At 29.8% G+C, this 14,906-nt stretch overlaps 2 protein-coding genes across 2 annotated transcripts; one reads left to right on the top strand and one right to left on the bottom strand.

The window, feature by feature from the left end:
• Positions 1–319: 319 nt before the first annotated feature.
• LOC100781799 (vacuolar protein sorting-associated protein 22 homolog 1) lies at positions 320–5,249 on the top strand. The gene is made up of 6 exons (XM_003532071.5): positions 320–647; positions 1,443–1,578; positions 3,179–3,333; positions 4,399–4,506; positions 4,848–4,937; positions 5,049–5,249. The coding sequence occupies exons 1-6, from the start codon at positions 486–488 to the stop codon at positions 5,148–5,150; spliced, it is 753 nt and encodes a 250-aa protein (XP_003532119.1). The 5' UTR covers positions 320–485; the 3' UTR covers positions 5,151–5,249.
• Positions 5,250–6,774: 1,525 nt separating this feature from the next.
• On the bottom strand, positions 6,775–8,624 carry LOC100793638 (fatty acid desaturase 4, chloroplastic). Its single transcript, XM_003530694.5, has one exon. The coding sequence runs from the start codon at positions 8,471–8,473 to the stop codon at positions 7,526–7,528; it is 948 nt and encodes a 315-aa protein (XP_003530742.1). The 5' UTR covers positions 8,474–8,624; the 3' UTR covers positions 6,775–7,525.
• Between the last annotated feature and the right edge of the window lie 6,282 nt (positions 8,625–14,906).

Here is a 14,906-nt window from a genome sequence, read left to right on the forward strand (position 1 = left end):
TAGCATAAATAAATATCCTAATTCTCTCCTAAAAGTATGAAATTTGAATAAATTAGTCCTTAAAAAATAATAAATTTAAATTGAAAAAGTGTCACAAATTAATGGTGTAGACAATTTAGTGAAAAATTAATTCTTAATTTTTGTAATTTAATATTGAATTAGTTTTCAAAAGATATAATTTGTTGTTGAATTGTTGAATATTATAAATTAATAATGAGCTCATAAATTTAACTTGTAGGATTAATTTAATTTATTTTTTTATTTTTTTACATTCAGCAACTAAGTTATCACAGGGACAGAATTTCACTATTTGCCCTAACTTTTAAAATAATTCACTCAAATATCATATTTACCATAATTTCAATTCTCCCACAAAAAAAATAGCCTCTTTCTTTTAGATTTGATCAACAAAAGCACTACCCTGAACTCAATTAGCAGAAAAACCACAAAAATTGGAACAAAGATTCGGCGAAGGCTAAAGGAAGATGAGAAGAAGACCAGGAATTGGAGGGTTGCAGACGCACGCCGCTGCAAGAGATCAATTCCGTTTGCTTGGTGAAAATGTCGCAAAGATCAGAACTGATTTGATGAAGGAGCAGCTTGCCACCTTTCGCTCTCAGCTCGAAGATTTCGCTCGCAAACACAAGGTGAATTCGTTTTTTTTCTTTTATCGATGCAGCACATGATAGTTACTAGTTTTAATTGGTTTGCTAGTTTCTGAATAATAGTAATATTTGTCTGATTTATCATCAGTTTCTTTGTAATTTGTGTGTCAAATTGTCTCATTCTTCTGCTGTTCCGTTTTTTTTATTATTTTTATGTTGGGGTGTTGGAAAAATTCAACTGGGTTTTATGAACTTGATGCTTTTAGTGGGAAAGGAGTTTTTTTTTTTTTTGGTTTTTTGGGACTTGGGCTTGGCTGATTTTGAGTGAAAGTAATAAAGGACGAAACTTTAATGTAGTTGGTTCTATTCTTCAATTAGGAAAAGAGTTTTATTACCTCAGTAAGCTATGCTGACGTTTAATACAAACATTTATTACGCGGATTACTGAGGTGAAACTAATTTTGATAAGAGAATAAGACCAAAAGCACTTAACGAATTGCTTTAAGTTTTGCCAATATTCGTTAATGAAAGTTGAGAAATGCTAGCAATGTATGAAATGGAAATAGGATGATATGGGAATAGGGTGAGTTTGAAATATTTTAGCTATGTTGCTGATTGCTGACTTAGCATGTCAGTGGAGTTCTGTTCAGGGGCATATGCTTGACTAATTTGATAGCCTTGAAACTTCAGAGTAGTGTTTGGCTAACAAGTAACAACACACATTGTTCATGGTTTCTGGTGTTGGCCTTATAATGAAATCCCACTTTAGTTATCACTTTTTTTTTGGCAATTCATGATTAAATTAAAAGATTCTAACAGTTGATATTGCCTGTTCAGAATGACATCCGCAAGAACCCTTCATTCAGATCACAGTTTCATGAGATGTGTGCTAAAGTTGGAGTAGACCCCTTGGCCTCAAACAAGGGTTTCTGGTCAGAGCTGTTAGGACTTGGTGACTTCTATTATGAACTCGGTTAGTGATATTTTTCTTAGCCTTGTCTGAAATAAGTTTCTACTTTCTTATGCATCGATGGATCTTTTATGTACTAATATCCATATGCTATAATGATAATTAATATGGAATACCTGAGAAAAAAATGTAGGATAAGACAGATAATGCTGGAGTTTGTAGTGTCTGAACTATACATGACAGTCTTATTCAGAATTTGAGCAATATGAATGTGGCTTGGATTTAGTATTGCAGCTCTTTACTGGGTTCACTTTTAGGGAAGAAGAGTTAACTTCAGGATGATTTTTATGAAATTTCAAAATGACAAAACCACAGGCCGATAGGCATACATACCGTGATATTTTTTATGTTTATAAAGGTAAATATGAGATCAAATGTTCCAATTACTTGCATATAACATTGCACTGCACATGAACAAGATACCTCAATTGATCTTAATAATATTTAGCATATGTCCCTTTATCACGACAGAAACTACTGGCATTACCTAGTATAGATCTAAAATAGTAGAATCTTTGTTCTGCCAATATGAGTTATCGTCAAGTGTCGGCCACTGTTATTAAATTCAAGGGCCGTGTTCCATAATTTGAGTAGCTTGTTCAGATCTTGTATCCTTATTTAATTATTAAATCTTCATTTTGTCAAAGCTGCAGATAATGTGCCGCTGTAAATTTATTGCAATATTATCTTCAAAAGCTGTGGGTTTTCTTGTGATTGTTCATGCAGTATTTTTGCCTTTAATCATGTTTCTATATGTAGTTTGTTGGGCATCCTATGCTGGCTAATTAGCATCAATATTGCATATGGGGTGATAGTTCTTGTTTAGATTTTCTGTTCTTGGTTTTCAAACAAACAAAAACCATGAGTTGGGGTTAGGTAGATTGTCATGGGACAAGGGAGATGCTTAATGTAATGGAAATTGGAAACTAATGTTAGTTTACCAAACATTGGAAAGCCCCACATCACTTGCCTCAGTTGTTAGGGGGCTATTTATATTCCTGTTGGACAACTTCTCTTAATTCCAATTGGTTTTAACTTTTAAGATGAAATCTAAAACGATATAAGAGCCTAATTCATTTCCAGTTGTTTCCATGTTGTGGAGGGGATCTCCATTGCTTTTGTAGTTTTTGCTGTATATGGATGGGTCTGCTAGGCATCTAAATTCATTTAATGCCAATTGGTTTTAAGATAGAATCTAACACTAGAAATATAGGTAAAACAGCTGTGGTCTGTGGAAAAATAGAGACTGGGATAAAGATTAATGGAAGTAGTCTTAATGTTATGAAGAACATCTACGCCTTAAAACTAAAAATAACTAATCTGACATTCTATTATTAATTAAATTTATAACTTTCAAAGCTTGGTATTCTATTATTAACTAGCCTTTTATCCTCTAAGATAAAATGTTCCTTATGATGGTTTCTCTTTATTGTTTTATTCACATTACATTTTAATTCAGCGTGTTACAAACTTATAATTGTTGAACTATTTATCTTTTTTATTTAATAAACCATTCCTGATTTATATTTTTAATTAAATCCAAGCTGCTTATTTTCAATATTTTCTTATCATGTATGCTAAGACAAGCTACTTGACTAGACAGGAGTTCAAATAGTGGATATTTGCTTGGCCACTAGAGCCCACAATGGAGGACTGATCGACCTGCACGAACTCTGCAGTCTCCTTCGCCAGAGACGAAAAAGTGATCGTGAAGTTGTTTCTGAGGATGATTGTCTGCGTGCTATTAAGAAGCTGAAGGTCTTGTGCTTTAGGTTGCCCATTAACTAGATTATGACTATTACTGTTTATGAGTGTGATGTAGATAATGTATGCTAGATTCAGGAAATCTTAAATAAATGCCAAAGACAATCCCAGATGTGTTTAAGGGTTCTGTTATCCCATATGTTTGCACATCAGTGCATTGTTCAACATAAATGTGCTCCTACTTTTACAGCATGCCTTTGACTCTTCCCCATTAATTAATCCTGCTCTGGGAATGACCATAGCTGAGCAGCAATATCTCATTTTGAACAACCTCATTACATTGAATTCATGATTTCCTTTAACTGTTATACAGCATACACAAATTTGGTATTTGTGATGGGAATTTTTATACTTCTCAGGACTTAAAGTCAATGATAATTGATGGTATCAGCAAAGTCCACAAATGGTAATGGCCAAACACATTTATGAGAAAAAAACAAAAGAAACTTGATAATATTCAGCTAAAGAAGGAAGTTGGGATGTGAATGGGTTAATGGTAGGAGGAGTCCACTTCTTTGGATAGTTTTGGACTTACTCTGAAATATGGATTTAAATTGTAGGAAGGACCTTCAGTTTTTTTGTAAGTAAATTGGGGAAAATTTACAAGACAAAACTCTTCCTTAATCTATGAATTGTAAATATAGAACAACTATTGTTTATAGATATGCAGTCAGTTTTGAATTCTTTTATAAATAATCGATATTTTTGAAAAAAGAACACTATATTGACAGGATGTTAGCTTAGCCTCTGCTACGACACTAATTACTGAATATAATGCTTATCTGTAGATGATAGTGTAATGATTAATCACTCTTTATCTTTTCTGTGTCTTTCTTAGTAAAAGGATGTCTACTTTTCTTATGGTTGGATTAAATAAACTACATATAGTGAACCTAAATTGCATGTATATGTTGGAAGAGCATTTGGATTGCGGAGTGCACAAGTAAAGAGTAGTACATATTCCTTTTGTTCATCTTTGTTTCTCCACTAGAGAAATTTGTTACATGTGTCCTTCTTGAACCTTTTGGTGTTTCATACTGATCTTTAACTAAATTTCAGGTGCTGGGTAGTGGTTTTGAAGTTATTTCTGTTGGAAAGAAAAAACTTGTTCGTTCAGTTCCAACCGAGTTAAACAAAGACCACAATGAAATTCTAGAACTTGCCCAGGTAACAACTTTTTCTTCCTTTTTGGATATGGTAATATGTGTGCTTTTCATTAAGGTGTTATAAGTTATTACTCGCTAATGCTTCCTTGTTCCTTTCACTTTTCTTTAATTTGAACCATCTTGCTTTGGATCTTGTTTGATTGTTAACAATGTGTACAAGAAGCTTCATCCATGGTGTGATTTAATTTGATTGACATTAGTTAGAAATTGGATTCCTTGTTGTGAAGAAAAGATTGCCTGTGTCCAACTTATCCAGTGTAGCAAAAATAGCTATGCAATCAGTTTGCTGTTTGAGAAGCATTAGTCTTTTCACATTTGCGTGTAACATTTTATTTACTGCAGGCTCAAGGATTTGTGACTGTAGATGAAGTAGAGAGGCGGTTGTCATGGAGTTCTGGCCGTGCCATCGATGCCCTTGATACATTACTCGATGTAAGATAACTAAATTTTTTATGAGAAAATCTGTTTCTTTCTCTTTATCTGATTAACACATTTCAATCTCAAATCACATATGTAACAATGAAACACTGTTGGCTTGTGCAGGAAGGACTTGCAATGATTGATGATGGCCATAGAGATGGTAGACGGCGGTACTGGTTTCCTTGCGTGTCTCCCATCTCATCTTCAATAGGAGTTGATTCCTAATAAATTTAGTGAAAGGAAACTGAGGTCTGGTTTTTGAAGACCTATGTATGTTTAGATTGTTACAAAATTGATATTTATTATTGCTTTTGATTTCTTGAATTTTTTGTCCTAAAATAATTGTATTGTATGTTTATCTAGTGTACACATATGTATGGCGATTGGGAACTGGAAATGTTTACTTCGTTTTCTGTAAGTGACGATTGCGTAAAACAAAAGTACTAAATTTTTTTGGATCTTGTTCAGTTTTGCCCCCAATCCCCACCCCACCCCCCACCCCCATATCTTTCTCCTCTTCTCATTAAAAACATGAAACCATCAATCATCTGCATAACTAGATCTGGTTCCAGCATCAGATGTATGACATAGTCACCTATGCTTTGAATCAGGGGTGTGCAAAAATTAGTTCGGTAAAAAAATTGAATCAAATTGGTTTTAAGTTGTTTTAATCGTTTTGGTTTTTTATCCAAATAGTCAAACTGATTTAGAAACTGGTCTTAAAAATTTGGTTCTGAACTGAATTAGTTTTAAATTAGTTTGAAGAGTCAAACCAGTTTTGAATTGATTTTCGAACTATTTTTTTCAAATAAAAATCATTTCGATTAATCCAACTGGTTTTGTATAAATAATTTGATTAACCAAATTGATTTTATAAAATAGTGTACTTATTTTTTCTTGAACTAGAAAATTAATTTGATTTAGGTTCGATTACAATCTAATTCAATCCGAACCAATTTTTTTAATTAAACACCCCTACTTTGAAAGAAGTCTAGTTTGAAAAGCAATATGATGATTAGTTTTCGTTTAGTATATTTTTCTTTTTTCCACCACCAATAACTTAATGCATGTTGCAAAACATTGCAAATTGAAGCTAATGTTTTGAAATGTCTATGTCGCAACCGGAGTTACAATGGGAACGGTGGATAAATTTATTAAATCATGGAGTCGACATTAATATTTGTATCTTGAAAGAAAAAATCTTTAAAAAATGAATGGACTTTGAAATAAAAAATAGATTTGAGAGTCCATTACGTATAGGGAAGATGTTAACATCCTATAACATCCCTTAAAAAGGGTACTTACAATTAATTGTGTAAAATAATATATCTTTTTAAATGTTTACTTTATCCAAAAAAGTATTTTTTGATTTATATTATTTTTATCAAAAGAACACTTTTATTTATTTAAAGAAGATAACTTTATAAAGAAGAACTTTAGATAGCAAATGACTATTCTATAAATTTTATGATTTATGTGACATAAAAGATAGAATTGCTACTCAGTCAACATTACATACCACTGTACAAGTTAAAATTTTTTATATTTTATTTAAAATTTCATAAAAATAATTTTCTTAAAGATAACTCCATACCTAAGTATTAGATAAAAAATGGTTATTCTATATTTTTTATGATTTAAGCAACATTAAAAAGTAAAATTGTTACTTAATTAATTTCATAAACCATTGCATGAGTTAATTAAAAAAACTACAATAATAGAAAAAGTATAAAAAAAAAAGATTCGAGAGAAAAATAAAAAGATTAAAAAAGAAAATATCTATTCTTACTTTTGTTAAGGAAGGGGAACATGCTCATCGTTCCTATACAATCCAACACCACTCTTTTTATTGTAAAATATAACCAAAACTAAACCTCATCTTATACATATTTTGCTTGCAAAAGAAAAGAAGAAACAATACCTGACCCAACGTGCCAATTTTTATTATTGTTTTTTGTAACCAATTAAAAACCAATGCCAATATCCATTTTATTATGATTTCATATTTTAATCCTATATCAAGAGATATACATGTCCAGAGACACCACATGCCCGACATGCGGACACTCATTATCTATTTACAAAATAATAAAAAAACGAAATATCCCATGTATTGATAGAGTCCTGTCACATTTTTTCTATTTCTTTTTCTTTGTCCGTCTTTTTTATTTTCTTTAAAAAATAAAAAATAAAATACTTTTTTCACATAAAACTGTATGCAGGCAAATAAAATTGGATATTCACAGTCCCCAATGTTTTGTAACATATATCAGCATTATAACTGCTATAATTTTAAAAACTAAACTTTTATATGATAGTGTATTGTGACATCGTTAGTGATTTTTTTCCCCTTACGGCCCTGAGCAGACTGCAGGTGATAAGGCAGAGGAAGGTGAGGATAACGTCGCTTTTAGATGCTAGAAATGTAAAATATATTAAAATTTAAAACCATTAAGAAAGAACAGACTTCCTCTATCATATATTTAACCTTTCAAGCTTTATAATTTAAATATAATGTAATTTACATTACCCAAAAGCTACATTGACACATGTGTGTTATAAATGGTTTAAAAATAAATGGAGAAGAGAATAAACATCATTCATTGGGTTTGGATTTGGATTTGAGAAGGAGTCTCAATCTCCTCAACCCACTCAGGGGCAGGTTCACTCCATGACCTTGGCCTAACTCCTGTTTTAAAATACAATACCATTTCCATGGCTTCAAAGACCTTATGCTTATCCAAAAACTCATTCCACACTCCACTCACTATACAATAGTTATTGTTATATGGTGCCCGGTGGTGTGCGGCATGTTGCCACCGTGACACGAGCACGCCGGCCTCTTGTAATGCCACCACGAGTGGCGGAAGCCGGCTCTTAGTGCCATGTGACCATGCATGAAACTGTTGGCTAAACATGATGCAACCTGAGCACACCACAACAAATCCTTCAACAATAGGGTCATGGCAAAGAAGGACTACAGGAAGCACTGCCAAGGTCACTGCACGTGCCAATGCATGTAAATTGTTAGCAAATTGACGCCTAGTGATGGTCCAAGGCCACTTGTGGTGGCCTTGAAAGGCTTCAATTTGAGCCCCAACTATTGGGGTTGAGCCATCGCCATAATTGTCGATGGCCCAATGGTAAACCCCTGATCCAAGATCAGCTAAGATGTATCCAACCCAACCTGCCACAATGGGCTCAACCCACATGTTCAAATCAATAGCACCCTTTATGGACTCTCCCAAGGAAATGACCAAAGTTGAGCATCCAGCTGCCACCCAAGCTCTATGAGACCATGTTGATTGCAAACTTGGGTCATTGTTCATTGGACGGTGGATCTCAGTGGTAACGACCGTTGGCATTGGCGGCACCGGCACGAGCCGGGTCTCAATGACCAATGACTTAGCATTGGACTTAGACCTAGAGGTGGTGGTGGTAGTGGTTGTGGTAGAACAATGTACTCGAGACGGGTGACGGGGTGGATGGTTCTTGCAAACTTGGTGGTGGAAGTTTGGTGTATACTTGTGTTGAGCTAAGGAATACATTGGAGTTATTGAAGAATGAAGAGGAATCAAATTCTTGCATTAAAAAGAGCTACATATACAAAATTTGGAGCTACTCAATAGTGGTTGTGGGGGAAAATGCCCATTTTTGTGGAAGTAGGAGAAGGCAAAATAATGTGGTGGGGAAAAGGGATGCGTGGTGTTATTGAATTCTAAAAGAAACTTACAGGTTTACATTAAATATGCGTCACACATTTGATTATGGATTTCCCTGTAGGTTTGTTTCTTATGAGCCAAAAAAGCGTGGTAGAGCAATTTTGACACTTTGGACTAAATCAATTTGCTGTTTTTGGTGGTCCCTTAGAGAGTGTGATCTATTTAATTGGTTGGTGATTAAGTCATCTAGTAGTACACTTTGTGTCCACGTACAAAACTTTTTAGGAAGTCGCTTGAAACTTAATAATATGGAAATAGAGATAGATACGTGAGGATGTGTTTCTTCCACGAATAACAAGTTGTAGAAGCATCTTCATTGTATAAATTAATCAAAGGAAAAGGATATAAAGTTAAAAATCTGTAAATTCTAGTCCCGAAAGGATCCAGCTTCTGAAAGCAACTAATAGAGGCCTATCAGAACACGGTAGGTATATATGGTAAGGAAATTGAGACGATTTTGACTCTCCTTATCTCATCTCTTCTTTGGAGACAAGGCTTTAAGTTTATTTATTGGAGATAATATTTATCAAAAATTAAAAAGTTGGAGATAAAAAAATAGAATTAAATATATTTTTTAAGAAGTGAAAGGAAGGTTAGAAAATATGAAAAATTTAACTGTCCATTTATAAAAGGCCGGGCTACTTATTTGTTTGTGTAAATATTAATTTCCATTAAAATACAATTTTGTTTTCTATTGCTTTTATTGGAGATAATGAATTTAACTATTTGAAGCGTCGTTGAGCTCAAATTTCCTAAATAGTTGTTGTAATTAAGTTTTTCTTTCCTTTAACTTGTTTTAATTTATAATTTGTATAAGTATAAAAGTCATTATAATTTTGTTCCTATTAGTTTGTTTTAATATATTAATTATATTAAAAATATGTTTTATTTTTTAAAAAAATTATTTATAGAAACTAAAGATAAGGCTCTCTTGACATTTAGAAAGCCTTTAATACCAATAAAATATAAACAAGTGAAACAAAATTGTTCTATACAATATGAGATTTGCCATTTGAAATACTTCAATATACAACAATTTACACCCCTACCCAGGAATCTTTCTAGCAAATGTTAAATTCCTATATCAATGAATATTCTAAAAATTATTTCTAAGAATATAACATTTCAGTGGTTTTTTTAATTAGGTTTCCACTAAGATTTTCTCATGAAAATAGGTGGGACTCGGAAATGTCTTGAACATACTAAATAATTATTAACAAATATATTTTCAGAAATATGATTCCTGTGGATGATGAAAAAATGTTTTGTTTATATTAAGCTGTTTTTCTAGAGTTTTTTTTATCTAAATAATACAAATATATTAATTATATACCCAAATAATATATCTAAAAAATTATTTATATGGATATACAAAACATTATTCAAGATGAGAAATTGATTTCCCCAAACTGATTTCCCACTTTTTGTCTTTTTTTTTTGTTTACTTAAGAAATTTCTTTAGTACATTTTTTTTATTTTTAAATGTTTCTTTCTTTTTTTTAAATCAAGTTAAGAATTTTGTTGTATTTTTTTAATTTTAAATATTTTATTCTATTGTTTTTAATTTTATATCTATTTTATAATTTAAATATTTTAATTTAATTTAAATTATTGGTTAAATATATTTTTTTAAAATTTCAATTAAATGGTTGATTATATATGTAACACTTATCTAACACGTGGATATATATTTATCATGATTTTTTTATATATAAATATAAATTTATCTTAAATCTAATATCTTTTAGTTTTTCATAGGTGGACCATTTGAACATTTCTATCCAAAATATATGTTAGGAATGCTTTAAATGTGAAAACTTCTTTTAATAAAAATTTAAACCTTAATTTATGATGTTGCAAAAGATTAATTTCTTTCACTAAATTCAAACTTTTGTTGGTTATGTGAACTTTTTTTCTAAATCTTAATTAGATTAATAATTATAATATTAAAACAAAAATAAATAAGTTTCCGTGCAGCGTACTAGTATATATCTAGTATGTATTGGTGGTAGAAGACTACATATTATTCATAATAATCAATTGGAGATGGAAGATATATAGGGGCTAATATGAGTCAAATATAAATTTAATTATAGTGATAGATTAGCTATATTTATTCATGGGATTTGATTTAGTTGATTGAGTAGTGTGCTTAATTTGTTATAAATCTTTGATATTCGTATTTGATTTCTACGGATAAAAAACAACGATTAGTTATATGTTTTTTTTTTTTTTCAACTTGCCTTTTTTAAAAATTTATATGTAAAAAACAAAAATTTAGGCATTGAGCTTAAAGACACACTTTAATTTATTTATTTTTATCCATACTAATAAAAAACACTTATTAAAGAGTTTACAATATCTCATCCTTCTTATACAACCAATCAACTTTGTAGTATACCCATTTTAAATTTAGAAGTAAGTATTACGGGATGTTAAGAATTTACAAGCTTCTACACACCATTATTCGACTTGAAAGGCTTGAAATTCTTGATCTCAATGCCTGTCACAACACTGCCTAATGATATTACATCATTGAAAAATCTCAAGCATTTAGAAATGTCTAAGTGCTACTTGTTGGGGAGAATGCAAACGGGGATTGAATAATAGTCGAACAGAATCTGAAGTTAGTTATATCTACACATTTTGTAAATACAATTCTGTAAGCTAAATCGAAATTGTTGATACTCAACGCTCCTACAGACAAAATTATTCACACTCACAAATGATTGTGATAATACAATAAAGATTACACCGTAGGAAAATAATAACAAACACAAAAATTTAACGTGATTAGACAGCTCTTGCCTACGTCTACGGAATCGTCTCAAAAAGTATTTCATTATCATAAAAATAATTACAAGATTGTAACTCACCCCAAATAGTGTATCACTCTACAAACTTGAGTATTTCACTCAATGGTTACAAGAAATAATAGTACTCTCACACAAAGATATTTTTCTCTTAACAAAGTGACTTTGTTTCACAATTTCTCTTCTCACACACTCTTTTTACATGTGTTGTGTTTCTCCAGTAATTTTCTTCTCTATTTATAATGAAGATTCTCACTAACCATAATAAATAAACTCTCTTGAAAGTTGAAACAAAAACAACTTCCAATACATCCATTCAACTAAGGTTCATATAATAAAATGCAATTTTTCACTATGCATTTAAGCCACCTAAATCTTAATGATAAAAATTCAATTTCTAATATGCATGCACCTTATCTTCTGGCTTGAAACTCTATAATTCTCCCCCTTAAGCCAAAAGAGAAATATCATTCAATTAATTTGAGAGTGAACAAACTCTCCCTCCAACGGAAATATCTCTTAACACTTCTACAACATTAGAAAACTTAACTTTCTTTTTCACTTTGCTATCATGGTTCCTCTTCAAGACTTGACCATCTAAATAACAAATGTTACCTTTATTTTTCTGTCCTCGGAACATCAAGTGTCTCCCCTTGTACACCTTGCATCCCCACTTTGAACTAACATACTTGTAACCTTGTGATGTCATCTCCCTCATAGAAATCATATTGACAACAGCAAAAGGTACAAACCTCACATTTGAGAAACTTTGAATAACTCCATCATGGAGCTTCATCTTCATGCTCCTTATGTCTTCAACCTGTATTTTCCCACCATTCCCTAACTTGAAATGATTGAATTCTCCATCGGTTTTCAAAGTTTCAAACATCTCTCAATCTCTACAAATATGCTTTGAGGCAACAAAATCCATCATCATTTGTTGGTGTCATTTTTGTTCAATCTCTTAATTTCTTCAAGTCTTCTTTCATTTGTTTGCACCTCACTTACACATGACCATTCTTATGACAATAGTAACATTGAATGTTACTCATATCTCATTGCGGACGCGGTTGTGATTTTGATCTTCCTCTTGGATCATCATGTCTCCTTGATTGATTCTTTCCTCGCTCAGACTCCACCACAGCTATTGCATTGTGTTCATCATCAACATTTTCAGTTCTCATCATTCTCTCATTTTCTCTAAGAGTGGCGATCACCTCATCCAATTTCAAAGTTAATCTTCCCACAAACAACGTTTGAACCAAAGCTTTGAAGAACCTTGGTAATGAGGCCAACAACAACAACGCCTACTCCTCATCAAAGAGTCTATCATTTGCATTCAACAATTGATTTACTAGTTGATTGAACTTGTTGATGTGGTTATGAAGATCTCCTCTCAATTCCATTTTGAGTTGATGTATCTCCATCTTCTAACATAGGCGATTGGTTAGCGACTGTGACAAATAGATATTTTTGAGCTTCTCCCACAAGGCCTTCAATGTTGTCTCCTTCAACACGTTGTGTTTTATCAACTATTTTTTATTACAAATTATCTTGCGATAAATAAGTTATGCATTACTTGTTAATATTTTTGTAGTTAATTGTAATTGATAATATTACTCATATTTTGATGGTAAGGACTAAAAGGAAATTAAAATATAAAGTATAGGGACTAAAAAGACCACTTTCAAACTATATGGACTAAAAGAGAATTAAAATATAAATTATAAGGACTAAAAAGATTAATTTTAAACTACATGAACTAAAAGAGAATTAAAATGTAAATTATAAAAACTTAAAAAGATCACTTTCAAACTATAACGACTAAAAAGTACAAATGATGATTAATTTTTATAAAGAACCAAGTGAAAAAAGGAAGAAAAAAATAATATATTATACTATTTTAAGATATAATAATAATAATAATAATAATAATAATGTCTTAGACAATTTTAATACATATTATTTTATAGTATATAATATTATAAATATTTTTATTTATTTTATGAAATATATATTTTAATGTAAGCATAGTCAAATATTTTTTAATTTACTATTTATGTAAAATTTATTATTTAAAATAGTATCAAAATTATATAATCAGTGTTCATATATTTAAATGACTATTGATGAACTTAATGTAAAATTATATTTCCCAAATAAGTTAACTTAAAGTTCAAGTTTATTTATTTGTTTTTTTTATACCTAAAATTAATATTTTAATACATGTAATCATTAAATTTTATTGGTATTCATTGTGTAAATTCAATGATATTAAATTAATCTAAAATATAATTAATTTTTTTTCATCATTGGAAAAAGTTGTTTTAGAAAATATAATTTAAAATTAAAAAATATTATTAACTTTATCATACGATAAATTTTGTAACATATATTTTTACATATATCTATTTTTATGTAAAAGTGAAGCAAATAATATTTATTATTTAATTATTACATTTATAGTTTTTTTTAAAAATTAGTTTATGAAATAAAATTTACAATAAAAATAATATAAAAATTCTTAAATTTATATTAAATATTAGTCTTTTATCATTAATTTACACTTATCTAATTAATTTTAATTTAAATAATTAACATTGAATATAACTATTAATAATTTTTGTTTTAAATATATATATATATATATATATATATATATATATATATATCTAATTTTTATATTTTTTATTTTCATATTATATTATATTATAACTTTAAAGTCATGAATTTAATTTATTATTTTGCCATAAATATATTTTAAAGTAACCAATTATAAAAATAAATAAATTTGTACATAGATGATAATATTAGATCAATGTAAACTTTTATATTTATTTTATTTATAATTTTTCTTCATATTAATTTAATTTTTAAAATTAAATACGTAAAATGTTATTTTTTTTTCAAATTGGTGATGTGATAGCGTGATATTGAGAAGTTTTTTATTCCTTTAAATCATTAATTTTACTGACTTAATAGTGTGATATTGGGAAGTTTAATTTTTATATATTATAAATAAATAGATTTGATGAAAGAAACTATATATATATAGGATTAGCTAGAGTATGTGGTAGGAGATTTTCTGACTATAAAAAACTGATAAAAAAAACCAATTTATATATAGTTTAAACTGTGGAATTTAACTAAACTCATCATTGCACGCATGGAATAAAATAGCAAATGTTTAACCTCATTCTTTTCTTAAGATGCTTCATATTCTCTCAATTGATGTTTAAAATTAAAGTTGGAATTTCTTCAATCTGTTACTTGTATGATAACATTTCAGTTACCACTTAAATAATAATCATATTTCAGAATAAGCTAAGGTTTAGAAATTTAAATTTATAAAATCAAATTTAATACGTATGTTTCTATATAAAAAATGTAAATTTATAAAATTCATACTTAGCAAGCCATGCAATTCTTTAGGTGAATTTCAAGTC

The sequence above is a fragment of the Glycine max genome, chromosome 8 (genome assembly GCF_000004515.6).
Source record: "Glycine max cultivar Williams 82 chromosome 8, Glycine_max_v4.0, whole genome shotgun sequence".
NCBI lineage: Eukaryota > Viridiplantae > Streptophyta > Magnoliopsida > Fabales > Fabaceae > Glycine > Glycine max.